The sequence below is a fragment of the Talpa europaea genome (genome assembly GCF_964194135.1).
Source record: "Talpa europaea genome assembly, chromosome: 5".
In the NCBI taxonomy this organism is placed as follows: domain Eukaryota; kingdom Metazoa; phylum Chordata; class Mammalia; order Eulipotyphla; family Talpidae; genus Talpa; species Talpa europaea.
Window position 1 is genome coordinate 259,504 of NC_140071.1, and position 18,911 is coordinate 278,414.

At 68.7% G+C, this 18,911-nt stretch overlaps 2 protein-coding genes across 2 annotated transcripts; one reads left to right on the forward strand and one right to left on the reverse strand.

Annotated features, from left to right (window-relative positions):
- Positions 1-844: 844 nt before the first annotated feature.
- Positions 845-11,066, reverse strand: BRD9 (bromodomain containing 9). The gene is made up of 16 exons (XM_084233521.1): positions 10,964-11,066; positions 10,377-10,591; positions 10,030-10,168; positions 8,716-8,776; positions 8,218-8,362; positions 7,044-7,154; positions 6,395-6,570; positions 5,784-5,916; positions 4,658-4,733; positions 4,338-4,433; positions 3,875-4,007; positions 3,665-3,776; positions 2,740-2,778; positions 2,409-2,508; positions 1,803-1,970; positions 845-1,305 (listed from the first exon to the last, which is right to left on the reverse strand). Exons 1-16 carry the CDS (start codon positions 11,013-11,015, stop codon positions 1,205-1,207), a joined length of 1,857 nt encoding a protein of 618 aa, XP_084089647.1. The 5' UTR covers positions 11,016-11,066; the 3' UTR covers positions 845-1,204.
- Positions 11,067-11,294: 228 nt separating this feature from the next.
- On the forward strand, positions 11,295-17,793 carry TRIP13 (thyroid hormone receptor interactor 13; the record flags this gene model as incomplete). Its single annotated transcript, XM_084233705.1, has 13 exons — positions 11,295-11,386; positions 12,033-12,198; positions 12,804-12,933; positions 13,320-13,375; positions 13,686-13,776; positions 13,858-13,930; positions 15,065-15,128; positions 15,495-15,581; positions 15,706-15,812; positions 15,921-16,074; positions 16,472-16,584; positions 17,073-17,142; positions 17,333-17,793. 13 exons carry the CDS (start codon positions 11,295-11,297, stop codon positions 17,426-17,428), a joined length of 1,299 nt encoding a protein of 432 aa, XP_084089831.1. The 3' UTR covers positions 17,429-17,793.
- Between the last annotated feature and the right edge of the window lie 1,118 nt (positions 17,794-18,911).

Sequence of the window (18,911 nt, forward strand, 5' to 3'; positions counted from 1 at the left end):
TTATCTCGGAAGCAGAGCGCCGTGGCGGGCCGTTGTCCGAGGCGCCACGGCCGAGGGTCAGGTCACACCCGGGCACCTTGGGCAGCGCCTGCCCCTCTGCGCAGGCAGCACCTGCCCTGAGTCTCAGCAACACCCTCAGCAACACCCAAAGGCCGAGTGGGGTGGGCACCAGGGCCAGGAAAGGCCGGTGGCTGCCGACACGGAATGTTCCAGAACCAGGGGCGTGGCGGAAGTGCCCAATGCTGCTGAGCTGCTCGCGTTCCCGTCAGCGGCTACCTTGTCAGACTCCAGAAAGGGGCCTGGGTTGGAGGCCCTGCCCCGTCTCCCCAGGCCAGCGTGGCGTCCCCGAGGCCAACACCCAGCAGGGCGTCCCTCCCACCCCCACTGGCTGGGGTGGCGAGCAGCAGCGCCTCCCACTGCAGCCCGGTGGCCCAGCACCGCCCATCTTGGAACTTTTTCATGCCACTCTCGGGTCTCACTCGAGCCCACCCTGGCCTGCTGCTGTGGGGCTCAGGCAGTGGCGGTGCCAGGGAGCCCTGAGGCTGAGGCTGCCCCAGGCCCCAGCCTCCCTGCAGGGACGGGCAGGGCGGGGGCCAAGGCCGCAGAGGGCCAGCTGCAGGGTCCAGGCCCAACTCTGCAGCCTGGGGACACATTCCTGGGCTCCGATGAGACCCCCAAGGCCTTTTGTCCCGACCAGGCAAGACTCCCTTTTCCACGTCCCTCATCAGCCAAGAGTCGCGGGGCCTCAGCCAGTCCGGACGACCGTGTGGGCAGCCGGGAGGGGCAGCGTGGGGCTGCGCGGGTCGGGGCCTGAGCTGTGGGTGCCCAGGCCCAGCTGACGTGGACAGGACAGCAGAGGGCAGGAAGCCGCCGCGCACACGAGCTCCACACTGCACGCGCTGCACGTCTTTATTAAAACCCGCGCATTTTACAAGCAAACGGGCGTCGAGACAGGCGGGCCGAGGGTCGCGTGTGGACGCAGTGCTAGCCCATCAGGAGGCGGCAGCCCCGCGGCCTGCCTGGCGGCCCCACCTGCCCCAGAAGTGTGGCTGGCACCAGCGGGCAGAGCACAGGGGGCTGGAGGACACGCGCCCGCCTGCAGGGCAGCGCGTGGGCAGGCGACCCCGACCTCAGAGGGCCGGGCCATGCCGGCTCCTGTGTCCTCTCGCTGCCACGGGCGCCCGAGCGTGGGGTCGGGCTGGCGCTAGCTCTTCGCAGGGGCGGCAGGCTCCGGGCTCTGGAGGAACTCGTAGGGGTCATGCGTCGCCTCTGGCTGCTCCCCAACACTGAGGCGTGAGGGGCTCCCTGCAACAGCGGGGGGACACCTCACCCCGGGCCCTCCCCAGTCCACCGTGTCCCACCCCCGGCAGCCGCCCTGCAGGGTGCCCAGCCCTGCCCCAGCCAGCCCCGCCACGGGCATCGGACAGCAGCAGCTGTGCTGCCACCCTCGGCACCTGGGCCTCAGCAGCTGCAACCCCTAGACCAGCGCGCCACCGCGGCCTACAGGGATAGGAGCAGCTGGGCAGAGGAACGCACTGACCGCCACTCTCAAACGCGCGGGGCCCTGCCAAGGGAGGCCTCGCGCCAGCCCAGCAGGACTCTGGGGAGCTCGGCCCAGGGGCTGCTGGGCTGCACCGGGAGCCGAGGCCCATCTGGGCCTTTGAGCCCTCGTGTCCACGGCCTCCGCCAGCGCACGCACAGTCTGGCCCGGTGTGAGGCGCCACCGGCCCGCTGGAGGGCGGAGCGGGCAGCGCCTGGGGGAGGGCCGTGGGGACCACAGGTGGGACCCCGGGGTGGCCTACCCAGGTGCTGCTGCTCCCGGTCGGAGGCGTTGGACAGTGAGCTGAGGTTGGAGGGTGGCTGGGAGCCCCCGCGCTCCGCCTGCGCCCCCTGCAGGTCCTGCAGCAGCCGGGCCGTCTCGTCCAGGCTCAGGGGGCCGTCCTCCGGCTCCAGCTCCCTCTTCACCTTGCCTGCACATGGGCATCAGCTCCAGGCCCCGCGGTGCCCACCACAGCCATGCCACCGCCCAAGCCCGGGCCCCTGGCACCCCTCCTGCCTCACCCCGCGACCTGGGCCACACTGCCCAAGGGGTGTGGGTGCATTGCTGCACCCCCAGAGCGACACCAAAGAGCTGGAGATGCGGCTGCACCTGGAGGAGTGGGGAGCGTTCTGGGCGACAGGGGCTCAGACGCGGGAGTGGGGGTGGGGCGCGCAGCCTGGAGGTGCCAGTCGTGCCCGGTGTCGCTGGGAGACCCGGGAAAGGGTCTGGGGCCACAGGAAGGTGCAGGGACAGTGGCCCTCAGCTCACGGCCACTGGGCGGCTGGCCACATGCCGGGGGCACAGGGCTGCCCCCTGGTGCTGAGCCGGCCCAGCAGGGTAGGGGCCATGGGGGCGCGTGACCACCTACCCAGAGAGCCCAGCATGGAGATATCCAGGGAGACATCGGAATACGGCTTGGCCGCCATGAAGTCCAGGACGGAGCTGCCGTCTCCCTGCGAGTCCCCCACCTGCCGGCGGGACACAGACAAGGCGGGGAGCACAGGCGGCCGCCACGCCCGCCGACCGTGAGCAGGACCGCCGCGTCCGGCCGGCCGCCCAGCCTTCCAGAACTGCCCTCCAGGGGTGGGCCAGCCTCACCCAGCTTACCCCCCGTGGCGCCCCTGACTTCTCCCACCCCGAATGAGGCGCCGGGAGCACGCTCCCCGGAGGCCCCACGCGCGGCTGCCTGCAGGACTCACCTTCGCGTCACCCGAGGGCTCGCCGGGGGCGCTCCGCCTCTGCAACACAGAGCACGCGGGAGGGGGCCCTGCTGGGACTCGCCCGGGGGACGGGCTGCATCCCCACCTCCCCCCAGGCCCAGGGCCCTGCTCCCACCAGCTGCGGCAGACGGGGACGGGCCAGGGGACACAGGGGGCAGCTCCACAGGGTGCTGGGCAGAACCCCGAGGGTGAGGTGGGGGGGGGGCACGGCAGGGACGCTGCCCCCGTGGCTGCCACGAGGGGGTGACGGTGTGGGGACGTGGGGGCAGCTCCACCTGGGAGCCCCGAATGGCCAGCAGTGGGAGAGCGAGGGGCTGGCTGCCTGCCGCCCACCGCAAAGGGCTCGGCCCGCTCCAGGCCCGGCTCCCAGCGCTCGAGAGGACACGGAGACACGCGCGTCGGGAGTTCACGGCTCCCGGCAGGAAGAGGACCGTGGCCGTGACTTCCGAGTCCCCTCCCCAGGAGACGCGCTCGTGCTGCGGCCCGCGCCCTCTGACCAGGCGCGACCCCCGGGAGGAAGCGGAAGCGCCAGCTTGTGGGGACTCGAGGGTCACGCGCTGCCTGGCACACCCACCGCGCCGGAGACGCCACACGCAGGGCCGGCGGGCCGGAGCACGGGCCAGGCCTGGCGACGTGCACGAGCCGGCCAGCCCTCAGCCCTGGCGGAGCAGAGCCGAAGCCCAGAGACGGGCGGGGTGACCGCAGGACCTGAGCGGGGCAGCGCTGGCTGCACGCGGGCCAGGGAAACACGAGAGCCCTCCCGAGACGCGGGGTCGGCGGGCGCCAGAGGGCGGGGAGAGGGCGCAGCGGGGTCGGGCTGGCAGGGCGCATGCGCCGGCCGTCGGCAGGGCCCGTCAGCAGACAGCGTCCACACGGGAGGAGCGGCTGGAGGGGCGGCGCTCACCTGCCTCAGCTGGAAGAGCGCCCGCGAGTGGTCCCCGCCTGTGATCTGGTCCAGCAGGTCGTCCACCATCTTCTTGCTGTAGCTCCCGGCATCCTTCACGAACTCCTGGAGGCTGCAGGGGCAGCAGCTAGGCCAGTGCCCCCGGGACCCCAGGCCCCACAGGCTGGCGTGTCTGTGCCCAGCACTGCCCGAGGCGGGAGCCGGGCTCACCTCAGCGCGCACTGCACGCCCGTCTCGTCCCCGTAGGCCGAGTAGAGCAGCTCGGCCTCCTCGGCCTTGAGATCGCCAAAGACGGAGTTGTTGTGCGTGGAGAGCGCGGTGCTGGCGCTGGACAGGAACGTGACTGCAGGGGGGAGACAGGCTCAGCCCCGCGGCCCCACTGCGTCCAGCGGTGTGAGCGCCATGCGCGGGGCCCAGCCCAGGGACCTGACCCCAGTGCCGGCCGTGGACGCCGTGGCCAACACCAGCAGCCCCTCCCTGGCCCCAGGAACTGGGGCATCTGCAGGCACCCCCGCCCATCCGTAGCTTGGTGGATGTGCCAGGACAAAGGGAGCTGAGCCTGGGGTGGGGCACGTGTGGCGAAGAGCCAGGGAGATGCCACCACAGCCCCCGTCCAATAGGCGGCCCCTGGCCCCCAGCGGGGCCCTGGGAAGAGGCAGCCACGCCCACCTACCTCTGCTGCGGCGCTCATCCTTGAGGCCCAGCGCGGGGAAGCCGGGGAGCAGCCTGCTGGACAGGGAGCTCAGGTCCACCGGGTGTGTCTCCTCCTCTGCAAGAGCACAGGCGCCATGAGCCAAGCCACGGCGTGGCAGGAGGCCCCAACGTGCCAGGCTGGCCATGGGCACCCGTCACTCGGCAGCTGCTCTACCCGAGACATGTGGCCCTCCTGCGCCAAGCTGCACGGGGGCTCCCCAAAGCTCTGGGGAGGGGCAGCCACCGAAAGCCAGGGCGGTGGGCGGTGGGGAGGGAGGGTGGGCGGGGGGGAACACCCACCATCGGCGTCGGGCTCCGCAGCGCTGACCACGCTGTACAGCAGGCTGCCCTCCCCAGTCCTCCGCAGGTAGCCCATCTGCAAGGCAGCGGGTCACCCCTGGTCAGCGACAGCTGGCCGCATGCCAAGGGTGTGTATCCCCGTAACCGCGTGGGCCCCAGGGCTGGGGCGGTGGCGCCATGGGAGTGGCAGCACGGGTGTCCAGGAGAGAGCAGCGGCTCAGACTTGAGCGCGGGGCAGCAGCGGGATGCTGAGTGCTCGCCGAGCCCCAAGCTGAAAGGACACAGAGGCCTGAGGCACCCAGGAGGGAGCAGGCTCGGAGGGTGGCGGCACGCCCAGTTCCCGTAACACCAGACAGGCAGGACCGCTGTCCACGGGCCCAGGCCTGGCGCATCTGGATGCCACTGCGGGCTCTTCCCGCACAGCGGACAGCATGGGGAGGGCCGAGCACCTCGCTGGGCATCCCGGACAGTCCCGTCAGGGGCGTCAGGACTGCCATGGTGGCCTCGTCATGACGACCCCAAGGCGGGGGCAGCGGCGCGGGAACTCACGCTCCCCAGGGGATGCCGGGCAGGGACCTAGTCCTCTGCCACAAGAGGACACAGAATGGGCCCTTTGCTGAGGACCAGCCACCCAGGCCGCCCACGGGGTCAGAGCACCACCACGCTGCAGGCGCCAAGAGGCAGGACGGGGCCAGCTGGGGGAGGGCCCGGCAGGCGGGCTCCCAAGGGGCAACAACGTCTCCTGGCCCTGCCCATCCCTGCTGCTCTTATGGTCGCAGCCGCTGCAAGAACCACCACAAAGGACGGGGCAGAGACAGGACGCTGGGGCCCCCAGACTTCACAGCTCACACCGCCAGGCTCTCTCAGGCCGACCCAGTCCTGCTTCCCGCCCACGCAAGTGGAGCTGCCCCGCCAGGCGCCCTCACCCCCTGGGGTGGCTCCCCTTCCTGCACCCTCTTTCGCCACAGTTTTTCGGGGCTCTTTCCTGCCTGCCAGTTAGCCTGCGGGTAGTCAGCGGGCGGCCAGAGGCACCACCCCACACTGAGCTGGCCTGGCCTCGCCCGAGAGCCCGCAGCCTGGGCCGGGGGCGGGGGGTGGAGGGGTTGGGGGGGCGGGCAGGTGCTACCTTGCCACCTGGGAGGAAGCGGTCCAGACGGTCCCGGGCCTCGTCGGCGGCGTGCTCCACCAGCGCCAGCACGTGCTCCTCAGCCGTGCTGTCAGTCAGGCTACAGGCATTGCCCTCCGGCTCAAACACGCAACTGTGAGGCAGAGACACGGTCACCACGGCAGCCCCGGCAGCAAAGGGCACTGTACGGGCTCCCGCCACCTCAGGGGCTGCAGAATGTGTTAGCAGTGATGGCACCATCCGCAGAAGCACCACCAGGAAGCCCAGCACAGACCCCAAGGGCTGGCGGTGGCCTCTGTGCAAGCTCGGGGAGCGGGTAGGTCCTCCCTGTGGTGGGGCCAAGCACCGGGCAGTCACGCCCTCGCTTGGCACCCACAGCACCGGGACGGGAGTGCAGAGACCAGGACTCACCCCACCGCAGGCTCCCTGCCCTGTGGGCCCTGGGAGAGTGGGGTGCAGGGCAGTCATGAGGGCTCGGGCAGCAGCCCAGGCCCCACAGACGCCCGCGGGGAGGCCCTGGCCCAGGTGGCCCGCTGGGTGCCAGATGCTGCTTGAAGGGCCTGGCCGGCCCACGCAGGTGCGGCTCCCCCCTGTGCACGGTGCCCCTTTACCTGATAGTTTCTCTACTCGGCCGCTTGGACTTCTTGGCGGTCTCCACCTGCACGGGGACCGCCTCGGGCACCGGCTCCTCGACGGCTGCGTCCTCGCCGCCCAGAAGCGCTGCCTGCTGAGAGAAATCCACGTCCTGCATGAACGACACGCTGCGCTTCAGGGCCAGCAGCCGCTCCTGCAAGCAGAGAGGAGAGCAGGCTCGGCCTTGCCCCGCAGCGCCCGGCGAAGCGTGCGGTGGGGTGGCTGCAGCCCCCCTGCCTCCGCCCACCTGCGGGCTCAGCGCCCAGGCTGCCCAGCGCCAGCCCCAGAGCGGGAGGGACCTCTGCGGCCACTGGCCATGTCTGGTCTACGTGGGGACGTGGGCCCGACCCCGGCAGATCGGGAGGCCTGTCTGGCTCAGGGAAGAGACCACACAGACCCGCCGGTCTGGCTGCAATCTGATGGTTGGACGCCCAGGCTCAGGACTGGCTGGGGCCCTGGCGGGGACGCAGAGCAGGGCAGGAGCCAGAGCAGGCGGCAGGGGGCAGCTAGCCTAGAGCTGGGTGCACCCCGCGGGCGGGCGGGGCAGGAGAATGGTGCGGACCAGCGTCGGCGAGTGAGGCTGTGGCGTGGAACGGACACTCTCCACCCGCGGGCAGCGGCCCTTACTTTGCTCATCATCTTGAAGCCGGCGTGCAAGATCTTCTTGGCCAGCTTGTAGTAGACCGTGTCCGGCCGGTTGTACGTCATGGCGTTGTCGCACATCAGCTTGAAGTCTGCCTGGAAAGACACAGGCTCGCCTGCTGAGCCCACACAGCGCGACCCAGGCTCACCACGGGACGGGACGGCAGCACGGAGGCCGCAGGAGGGCGGGCAGACCTGGGCGGGGAGCACTGGACTAGCCGCTCCGCCTGGAATACAGCGCGGCACTCAGAATGCACACAGCGGCCCGTGGGCCCTGACCAGCACTGCATGCCGGCGAGCAGATGTGCCGGAGCCCACGGCTCCCCACGGCTCCCCACGGCCGCAGCGTCTTGACCGCCAAGTCGAGGGCAGCTGAGAGCCAGGGTGTGTTCCGCCTCCCTCCCGAATGTCTGTGAGCTGCCCTGCACCGTGGACACTGGACCAAGACCATTGAAACAAAAAGGGCCAGACCTGACCCAGAATGAATCACCCAACACGTCGTGTTTCTCCCCAACTGGGCTCCTTGGCACACGTCTGCGCCAGAAGTGGTGGCAACAGGATGGATCATGGGCACTGAGCCTCCCCAGGCAACCCAGAGCTGCTGCTGGGGCCCTCCCAAGACCCAGACCCAGGACAGAGCCCAGGCAGGGACACAAGCCCACTCACCTGGCACGTGGGCCAGGAGGGTCGCCGCGGCACCCTGCCCAGCGACCCAACCAGGGCCCATGTCTGGGAGGGTGAAGGCCCTCAGGGCCAGCCTCAGGCCACCACCTGCCCCGAGTCCACTCCAGGTCCCCATGGCCCCAGCTCCTGGGAGGGCCCCCCTCCTGGAGGGTGCTCCATGGGAGTCAAATCTGCATGTCCCCCAGGAACAGAAACATAGCCCGGCCCTCGGGAGGGCACGAGGGCTCTGCCCCCCGCTCCCAGCTAAGCAGGGGCTTCCGCCTTGCTTGTGCCCCTTGCGGGCCTCAGAGGACCGTGCCCCACGCGAGGCCACAGCCGCCACGAGGGAGAGCCGGAACCGGGAGAGTCTTCCACATGAACCCGCTCTGGACTGTGCCAACCGGACACGTCCTCACTGGCCCAGGTGTCCTGCTGAGGCCGACCCCTAAGCGCACCGCCAGGGAGAGGCCCCACCCCAGGTCCGGCCGCGACACACCTTGAACTCGGTGACCGACTTATACTCGTTCGCCCCGATCTTGTCTTTCATGGTGCCGAAGTCCATCGGGTGCTTGATGATCATCGAGTAACCGGGGGCGATGGCATCCGTCACGGGGAAAGCGAAGAAGCCGTGAGGGTCTTTCCTGGAAACACAGATGGCCTCGCTTAGGCCCTGACCTCTGAGTGTCCAGACACCGCAGGATCCGTAGACAAACTGAACGCAACTAACTCCACGTTAAGTTTGTTTGAGAGATTGGCTCGAGGCTCACGCTTTCGAAGGGGTGACAGCTGTTGCAGAAACAGAAACCCCAAAGCCACTGGACCCTTGCCAGGCGCCAGGCACACACCAGCCAAGACCCCCCTGCCAGAGACGCGGCGGCATGGGGGATCTGTGCCACCCTGGTCTGCACACAGCCTGCCTGTGCCACAGGGACAGAAGACAGGCGGCTGGCATGCCTTCAGCGCCTCCCCTCTGCCCGCACCCTCAACCCCTCACCTCTGCAGCTGGCGGAGAAAGTGCTCGAGCAGCTGCTGGATCGGTGAGCTCTCGTTCTCAGCTGATAACGCGACCAGACGAGGAGCTGGTTACTGGATGGCTCTGTATTTCACAACTCTTCCCAATTCAAGAACTGGACTACGAAGGTGTAGCCGTCTAGCCTCAGCCCCACAAAGCTCAACTGGGCAAGAAGGGCTGCCAGGCCACCTGCAGCACCACCCTGGGCCGGGCATCTGGGTGAGGTCTGAGGACAAACGCTTTGGGCCAACAAGCAAGTCAGGGTTCAGTGACCATCCTAGAGTTCTAATCCTCGGGTCCCCCCAGCTCCCCGTCTGTAAAGTGAGGTCAAAAGGCATGACACATGGGGCTCCGGGACCAGCGCAGAGACATGGACACAGCCGACACACACATAGTCAGGTCTCTGCTGACGTCCTTGGCGCCCCCGGAGACAGCTTAAACTGACCCCACGTGAGACCACGCAGAGCAGGGTAGCTCGGCCGTGGGCTTGTGACTCTGGCGACGCTTAGCCTGAGGCCAGCACGTAGGCTGCGGGTGTCGGAACACACTCCTGGCACTGCCGCATGCAGTGGCACCTTCCCTGCCACCGCTCCCGGCCCTGGGCCCATGCAATCAAGAGCCCCACTCCACAGCTCACAGTGAAGCTGGGACCAGCCTGGGCAGCATGCCCTTCCCAACAAGAGTACGGCCCACACCCCACGCACGTGACGCCAGTAACTGTCACTAGCCTGTAATCCCCAGGCCATGGCCCCGGAAGACACGCCGTGCATGCAGTGGCCCTCGCAGAGGAGCGACAGATGCTCAAGACACAGCCTCATTGGAGCCTGCTGCGTGGACCAGGCGCAAACTCCAGACAACAGCAAACAAAGACAGCGAAGGCTACTGCAAACCCCAGTGGGGAGCATTCTGTGGCTGCACACCGCCTGGCCCTGACCAGCCCTCGACCCCATCCAGGCCCCATGTGTCTGCCTGCTCATCCGGCACCCCCTGAGCACCCCAGGCATGCTCAAAGCCATGGCAGGGACCACCAACTACCCAAATAGAGGCCTCCCAAGAGCCAAGGAAAAGAGAAACTCAGCAGATATGGGACCGACCCTTCCTCCTGGGTGCCTGTGATGCCTGCAGTGGTAACACAGCACAAGCCTCCTGGCCCTTGGGGGCAGGTGGCTGCCAGCCATGGCCTGGGCCTTTAGACCCAGACCTAACCCAAGACTTGACTATGTGTGTAGGCCTGCAGCCCCTAACCCTAACCCCAAGGTGCAGGGACAGCCTGGGGCTACAGGACTGTATACCCACACTTGCCTGGCTGCGTGCGGCAGGCCCGGACTGGCCGGTCGGGGGGTGGCTCCACTTCCACCCTCTTGCCGGGGTCAAAATCATCAGCCTCGCCCTCAGGGTCGCCCTGCTCCTTCTCTCGCTTACGCTTTTTCTCTTCCTGCAAGGCGTTGGAGATGAGAGTGGCACCAGCCCTGGGAAAGGCCCAGCGACGACAGGCAGCAGGAAACCGTGTCCAAGGCTTCTCCTTCTGAAGCCTTGGCAGCCAACCACCTGGTCTGCAGGTGGCCACAAGCCGCCTCCCTTGCTCAGGAGCCACCGCTGGGGCCTCGAGACCCCACTGACCCCAGAGCTCTGGCTGCTCCCACCTTTCGCTTTCTTCTCTCCTCGTCGTCGAGGTGCTTCTCCTTCTCCGACTTCTTTTTCTTTTTCTTTTTCTTCTCTCTGTGTCTCTCCCGCTCAGGATCCGACCTGTCGTCATAGTAGCTGGAGTCGTGGCCAGAGCCAGAAAGCTCGGTCACCTCGCTTCCTCCGACCTTGAGGACCAGCTTCAGGGGCTTCTCCAGGGGCTTGTCCGCGTAATCTGGAGGCAGAAAAGCCCTCGCCACCAGCTGCAGGAAGGCCGCCAGGCGGGCGGGAGGCCGCTCTCGGGAGGGGTGGAGAGTGGGCCCCGGCGCGGCTGCTGCCCCTCCCCTGCCAGGCCTCCGGCCCACAGCCAGCGCGGCAGGGAGGGGGCTTCTGCTCGGTGGGTGCCGGCCCGGGAGCCGCCTGCTGCCCCCTCGCTCCCCCCGCCGCCGCTTCTAGCCCCGGGCGCCGACAGGCAGGGCCGAGAGGGGCGAGTCGGAGAAGGGGCACCCGCGCCTCGGGGCGCGCAAAGGCTGAGAGACGCCGAACTCCACGGCCCCGCCCGCGCCCCGCTCCCCCCGCCCCCCCAGGCCCGCGCCCGCGCGCCCACCCTCGTACGACGAGCGCCACTCGGCCTTGTGCTTCTTGTGCTTCTTGCCCATCGCGAGCCCGGGGACCGCCCGGCGAGCCCGCCTCCCGCGCGCCCGCCGAGTCCAGCGCCGCGGAAGTGACGCGCGGGAGGCCGCGCCGGGAGTGACGCGCGGGGGGCCGCGCCGGGAGTGACGCGCGGGAGGCCGCGCCGGAAGTGGCGCGCGAGCGCTTCCGGGTCAGGCGGCGCGGCCGATTCGAAGCGCCCGGGCGGCGGCGGCGGCGGCTTGGCGGTGGCTGCGGGGGGCGCGGGGCGGCGGCGGCCTCGCTCGGGCGGGGTCCCCGGCGGCGCCATGGACGAGGCGGTCGGCGACCTGAAGCAGGCGCTGCCCTGCGTGGGCGACGCGCCCACCGTGCACGTGGAGGTGCACCAGCGCGCCGGCAGGTGAGCCCCCCGACCCCCGCGGCCCCTGCGCCCCGCCCGGACCCCGCGCCCCCTGCCCGAACCCCGCGCGTCCCGCCCGGACCCCGCCCACCCGGATCCCGCGCCTCGCCCGCTCCCCATATCCCTGGGTCGACCCCGCCCGACCTGGGCTCCGGGCCCCACAGCCCGCGTGCACTCCCCTCCACACACAGCCCGGCCACCCTCCGGCCCCCGCTGCCGCCCCATTTCCATTGCCCACGGCAAACCCCCTTCATGTGCTCCAGCGGGATCACTCCACCAGCTGCCCCACCACCCCGGAACACCACCCCAGAACCACCCAGCTTCTCTGCCCCACGAGCCTACCATAAGGCTTGTGGCCACAGACACCCTGATGCAGCCCAGGGGCACTCAGGTCGCTGCCCCAGACGGTGCTGGAAGCCTCGTGAAAGGGCGCGGACACTGGCTGCCCTGGGCTGTGAGGGGTCAGGGCAGAGACAAGGGGCACCGTCCAAGCCTAGGCTTTTCTGGGAGCCTCAGCCTCGTGCGTGACCAGCTCTGGCAACCGGCGGGGCTTGCATGGGGCTCCCACACTCCCCACTGCTGTGCCAGCACGTGGGCCGGGCCCCGCCTGACCCTCTGGGCCCCTGCCCGGGCCTCATTGTCCCAGCACCGCGAAGAAGGAGGATGTGCAGCGCAGCGTCCGTAAGCTGCTGAGCAGACACAACATCGTGTTCGGCGACTACTCTTGGACCGAGTTCGATGACCCTTTTCTGACAAGAAATGTCCAGTCTGTGTCCATCGTGGATACGGAACTGAAGGCAAAAGATCCGCAGGTAACTCCCCACACGCGGTGCCAGCAGCCCCTTAGGCACCTGAGGGGCTCAGGACCTGGGCTCGGGGAAGGGCACTGTGTGGGGGTGGCCAGTCGGCCTGGAGGTGGGGACAGCGTGGCCGCAAGTCAGAGCAAGCCAGCGCCCTCATCTCTCAGCCACCCGTCTGAGGCGGACAGATGTGTGGTCTGGCTTGGGTTGCCTCTCTAGCCCTTCAGAGCGAGGGGGCCCGCGAAACACCTGCCGGTGACTTCACACGTCAGTCAGGTTGCGGGCAGGGGCCGGTCGCTGCCCATTTTAAACGTTTTCCTCCGTTCTGAGGCGCTGTGGGCAGCAGGTGCTCCCAACAGGTAGCCAGGCAGAGTTACAAGAACTGGCTCTTGCGGTGCCAGGTGGCACGTGGCAGGAGCATGGAGCGAGGTCTTGGTACTGGTCATGTTGCACTACAGGCACCTGTAATGGCCCTAGAGCTGACAGGTGCTTTTTTTGGCTAAGGGGCCTGCAGGCTGGGTGGGCACACTCACTCCGGGAGCAGCCGGCTCTTGGCTCAGGCGGCGGTGCTGGGCGTCCTGGGCTTACGTGTGGCGGCTCGCGGTCTCCCCGCGCAGCCCATCGACCTCAGCACCTGCACGGTGGCCGTGCACGTCTTCCACCTGAACGAGGACGGACCCAGCAGTGAAAACGTGGAGGAAGAGGCCGAGAGCATCGTGGCAGCCAGCCACTGGGTCCTGCCGGCCGGTGCGCAGGGGTGGGGGCGGGGGCACCCCCAGAGGCAGTGCTGTTGCCTTTGTCCTGCAGGCGGGCAGCGTAGCGCTCAGCTGCCCTGGGCTGCGTGGGGTGCAGTAGTATCTTACGCTGCTCCCTGTGGGCTGTGTGTGGGTCAGGGCAGGTGGAGTTTGGGGTTTCCTCCCCAGCATGGCCATGGTGAAGTGGACCCCCGGGACAGGCAGCCCAAGAACCCGCTGGGGGCTCCCCTCCCACCCCGGGGCCCACTGTCCGGGCTTGCGTCCCTCACGCTGAGGACAACCAGGTTTTACGGGGAGCCATGACCACGCTGGGCCCAGCCTGCGGGGGGTGGCCGGCGGCTCAGCCCGGTGGCGAGTGGGTCTCGTGTCCTGTCGCAGCCGAGTTCCACGGGCTCTGGGACAGCCTGGTTTACGACGTGGAGGTCAAGTCTCACGTGAGTTGGGCCTGCGCCCCGGCACGTGCTGGATGGGTGGTTCCGCCATGGGCCTGGGGAGCCCCAGGGGTGGGGGGCTGGCGGGAAGCGGCAAGACGACCTGAGGGGCCCCTTGTCAGGCTGGTGCGGGCCTGGACGGGCGGCTCCTGGTCCTCGGCGCCTACACCTGCACCACCTGGGCCGCCCCGTCAGTGGTGCTGCCTGTGATGCCCCGAGCTGGCCCTCAGGTACCCTGATGCTGGTAGCACTGTCCTCCCGCCAAGCCCGCGGCCCCACTGGGCCTTCACTGCGTTTGCCTTTCTCCGTTCAGCTCCTTGACTACGTGACGACCACGCTGCTGTTCTCGGACAGGAACGTGGACAGCACCCTCATCACCCTGAACCGCGTGGTGCTGCTGCATGGTGGGTGGCTGCACGCAGTGGCCGGCTGCAGCACGCGCTGGGGTGGGGCTGGCTCACACCCACCGTCTCGTCTCGTTGCAGGGCCTCCGGGCACAGGGAAGACCTCGCTGTGCAAAGCGCTGGCACAGAAGTTGACCATCAGGCTCTCAGGCAGGTGAGGCCAGCAGCCCCAGCCTGGCCCCCCCCACGTTCTGCGTGGACCCGCCCGGCCCCCTGCGGTGATCCCGGTTTGGGCTTCAGGCTCTCAGCTGTGGGTGGCCGCAGTGCTGATCCGCGGCTGCCCCAGCACCTCCAGCCCACCCCCTAGCTGGCCTCCCTGCTGCCAGGGGGCCAGCATCCCTTTCGGGAAGAGCCCCAGCTCCCCACCCGCACGGCGCTCTAGCTCTGGCGGCACTGGCACCTGGGCTCCACGCCCTTTCCAGCCAGGCTGCCCTAGGCCCGCAGGCTGCCGTCCTCTTCGCGGTCCTCTGCGCTCCTGTCTGCCTGGCTGGGGGCGCTTCCCCCTGCCTGAGGGGCCCCTCGCACCCCCACGCTCTCCTGGTCACCGAGTGTCGCTTCTCTTTTGTCCCAACTGTGAGCCCCGTGTACCAGCCACAGCGTCCAGGCCGCCGTCTCTCTTGGAGTCGGGTTGCCCTTGGGGTTTCCATGAGGCCGCGTGAAAGAGGCCCAGGTTTGCGGGAGCCCCTGCTCGTCCAGGGCTCTTGCTGGTCTCCTGGGATCTCCGGCTGCACGCCAGGGCCCCAGGGCCGCTCCTCTGAGCCTTCTCCTCAGCCCGCCCTTAAGTTGCTTTGGCAACTGGTTTTCGACTTTTGAGAGAAATTTCTACAGAGCCTTTTGCTTTCACAAACGTGAGAGGCACCGGGAAGGAGTCAGGAGTCCCTGTTTGGGGTCAGTCGGAACTGGGGGTGTGGCCCTCGGCTGCCTGCACCCGGAGCCATGGCTGCTGGCGCTCGGCCTGCCCGCAGGTGTTCAGGGCGCCGCCTGGCGGGAGGCCAGGTGTGTGGGCAGGTGCGGCCCCTGCATCCTGTGGAAGGACCGGCCCCTCCCAGGCACGCTTGGCGCTCATGCCTCACCTTGCACCCGCCAGTGCCGCAGCACCCGGGACACGAGCCGCTGTGAGGGGCAGCGAGGGGCTTCCCTTCTGACGTTGTCCCCGGCATGCGGCCCCGGCCTGCAGCAGGACCGCGGGGTATCCTGTAGCGCCTGTGCGGCCGCTGGCTCCCTGCCAGTGACTGGCAGCCAGGGTGGCGGACCGGCAGGCTGGCTGCCTGAGCTCCTCTGTCCCCAGGTACCGCTACGGCCAGCTGGTGGAGATCAACAGCCACAGCCTCTTTTCCAAGTGGTTCTCCGAGGTGAGCGCGGCCCTGACCCTGGGTTCTTCTGAGAGCTCTGGCTGAGGCAGAGCCGGGCAGGAAAGGAACGTGGGGGCGATCTGACACAGAGGACCCTCCGCAGTGGCCTTCGGGCTGTTGACTGGGGCCCAGCGTCCACCGGACTGGACAGGGTGGAGCTTGGGGATGTGCTGGCTCCTTTCCTGTGGCCCGGGTGCCAGGCCCCACATCCGCAGGTCCGTCCAGGGCCAGTGGGGGACACGTCGGCATGAGGCTGGCTGACAAGGAGGTGGGGGCTCGGGGTCGGGGCTCTCTGACCCTGGGGGTCTCGGCTGGAGGGGCAGCACGCCCACCTGAGGTGTCACACTGAAGGGCGTCTCGTTCCAGAGCGGCAAGCTGGTCACGAAGATGTTCCAGAAGATACAAGACCTGATTGACGACAAGGACGCGCTGGTGTTCGTGTTGATCGATGAGGTGGGCAGGACGCACCGTGGGCAGCTGCCAACCCCTCCGCGCTGTGCAGTGCCTGCCGCCTTCCATGCTGTGCGGTGCCTTTGCTGCAGGCCCGCCTGCCTCACTTGTCGGCATCACCCTGCAGGTGGAAAGCCTCACGGCTGCCCGTAATGCCTGTCGGGCAGGCACCGAGCCCTCAGACGCCATCCGCGTGGTCAACGCCGTCCTGACCCAGATCGACCAGATTAAACGGTGGGGTTCCTTGTGCTCCCAGGGCAGCTGCCGGGCCAGCCGGGCCCGGGGGGCTGGGGGCGCCAGCGCAGGGCCGTGGTGGCCGGCGTGACCCCGCTCCACCCCCAGGCACTCCAACGTGGTGATCCTGACCACATCCAACATGACGGAGAGGATCGACGTGGCCTTTGTGGACAGGGCGGACATCAGGCAGTACATCGGGCCGCCCTCTGCGGCTGCCATCTTCAAGATCTATCTCTCCTGCCTGGAGGAGCTAATGAAGGTACGGCCGCGGCACACTGCCCAGCGAGGCTGGTGACGAGCTGGGCCACCTGCCGCTGCATGGTCGGCGTCCTGGGTTCCTTGCCGCCCCCTGGCCCCACAGGCCTGGGGTCCCAGGGCCCTCCCTGGGGTGACTTATCCTGGGTGGCCCGTCCTGCGGCGCAGCCTGCTGTCAGGCCAGGCGGTTTCTGTTGCTGAGAGGAACTGAGGCTGCTAGGGGTGTGCACGTGCAGGCCGCGCGATGGGCCCGGGCGCCCAGGCCCAGCGGGAGCCCGTCTTGCCGGTCTCAGGCAGGAGCGCTGGCTCGCCGGCCCCACTGGGGTTTGCTGTGGCCCTCTGTGGGCCCTGGGGGGCGGCGGCTGCCGCTCACCCTGGCCCTGGCCTGCCTGTGTCCCCAGCGGCAGATCATCTACCCCCGGCAGCAGCTGCTGACCCTGCGGGAGCTGGAGATGATCGGATTTATCGAGAACAACGTGTCCAGGCTGAGTCTTCTCCTGAGCGAGATCTCCAGGTACGTCCGGCTGGAGGAGCTGGGCTGCCGCGGCAGGACAGGCATGCGCCCTGGGGCGCGTCTGAGCAGGTTGTCTTGGCTTCCTGCCGTGTCGCGCACCCGACACCTGCGTGTTCCAGGGTGGCGCAGAGGAGGCAGCAGGAGCTGTGGGTCCTGTGCGGCTCCTGGGGCAGCATGTCCAGCTGCCGCCGCCCTGGCAGCCAAGGACCCTGGCAGCGGCCTTGAGTCTGCACAAGGTGGGGCCAGTGGAGCCTTCGGAGCAATCAGGGTCTGGCCAAGAAGGGGCCGCTTTGCAGAGGATGGGCTGGGCCTGGCATTGCCGAGGGGGGTTAGACCCGGAGCCGTGAGGCCTTAGGAGGGTCTGCGTGGGGAGAGGAGGGCGGGAGGCTGCCTGGGAAGGGCGGGCAGGGCCATGGGCGCGAGTGACGCCGTGCGGTGGCCAGCGCCATAGGCGCCTGGGGGTGATGTCACCGGTGGCCCCTTCACAGGAAGAGCGAGGGCCTCAGTGGCCGTGTGCTGAGAAAGCTGCCTTTCCTGGCCCACGCGCTGTTCATCCAGGTGTGCCCCCACCCCCACCCACGGGGCGTCCCCTCGTTCTGCTGCACCGGGACCCTGGCTGGACGACCTGGGGCGGGGCGGGGCTGCTCACACGCGTGTGCCCCGCGTGCCCCAAGCTCATGCAGCTATTCCCTCCGTCGCGCTTTGTGCTGCCAGGCCTGTGGGGCCGCGTGACACCCTCTTTCCCCAGGCCCCCACGGTCACCATCGAGGGCTTCCTGCAGGCCTTGTCGCTGGCGGTGGACAAGCAGTTTGAGGAGAGGAAGAAGCTTTCATCTTGCCAGTGACCAGGCAGCACGTCCCTGCCCGCTAGGGCTGCCCCACCCGCCGGCCCCCGCCCCAGGGGCTGTGCACGTTACTCTCGACGGGCCTGGAGGTGGCTGTTCTGCTGCTCTGCCCTCGTGAAGTGCTGTGGGGTCTCCGTGCCACCTCCCGCGCGGGCGCGGCAGCCCTGCTGAGAAAGGGGCCGGCTGGCCTCCTGGTGGCGGTGCCCTGGGGCCCGCTGGGGAGGTGGCCCGCACCGTCCCCTGGCAGCCAGGCTGCCCGGGGCCCACGGCTCTGTCCCCCGGGAGGAAGCTCTCGGCGCCTGTCCTGTGCCTGTTACAGGATATGTTCTCTTTTCTTACAGGTTTTTTAAGTATTAAATTTTTTTCCAGAACTTTTATTTTCTTTAACGCTCATGTGACTTAACCTCCCGTGGGCTGAGGGCCTAAGCTGAAGCCCATCCAAACCAGAAGGGCGGCAGGTGGCAGCAGGGTCTGAAGACGGGGTCCGCAAAACAGCCTCAGCTTCCCTCCCACTTCATTTCTCAAGTTTGGGGGTGCACATGTCACACAGAGGTGGGGGGCCTGGGGACCTGTCCTGAGGTGCACGCTTGGCGACTGCAGCCTGGCCGCTAGGGGGCAGCACCACCTGCAGAGCCGGTAGAGGTGTGGTGCAGCCCTCTGCTGCGCGTGGGCTGTGGTGTCTGGAGTGGGGTGCCCAGCCCGTCCTGCCTGCCAAGGACCCGGCTCGCTGGGGCGCGGAGGAGCGGGAGGTGGGCCTGAAGGTTCCACCCCAGGTGACCCATGACCAGGGCCGTGGCGGGGGTCTGCAGCGGGAGGCTGGGGTGGTCTCAGGGTTGGAGGTGCCAAGCCCCCGCCAAGGGTGGGTGGAGCGGGCGCCAGCCCCAGTGCCGTGTTCCGCGGCAGCAGAATGGAGCGAGGCAGGGAGCGGGATGGGCCCGGCCAGGTGGACACAGCCCCCGGGAAGTCGGCCGTGGTTCACGGGCTCTGCAGCCTACATCCGTGTCTGCCCCGCTCGGGCCCGGACACCCAGGTGGGGCGTGCACCCCACTGTTTCCGACCCCGTTGAACCAGACAGGCCTTCGGCACTTGGATCTTAGACGCTTTTATTCCACTAACAAAGTCATACGAAGACGAGGCCCCTAGTAGGCCGTGAGGTGGCCGTGGGCGCCGTGGCTGCTGTGCGGCCGCGCTGGCTCGCGGACTACTGTGTGTGGGGGCGGGGGGCGGGGCGGGCACCAACACAGGCCGATCGCGGGTGGCCGGCTCCCCGGCCAGCGGCCACCAGAGGGCGAGGGCTCGAGAGCCCCGTGGAGCCTTGCACGGGAGGCGCCGAGGTGTCCGGGGCCGGAGGACCCCGGCAGCTGCGGGAGGTTCTTCTCCCCGAGGGCGTGAAATCCACGTTCAAATAAATACACGCCCTGGCGGCGGGGCGCCCGCACGGTTACCCGGACAGTTGGGGTAAAGTGCAGCGGCCGCACGGGGC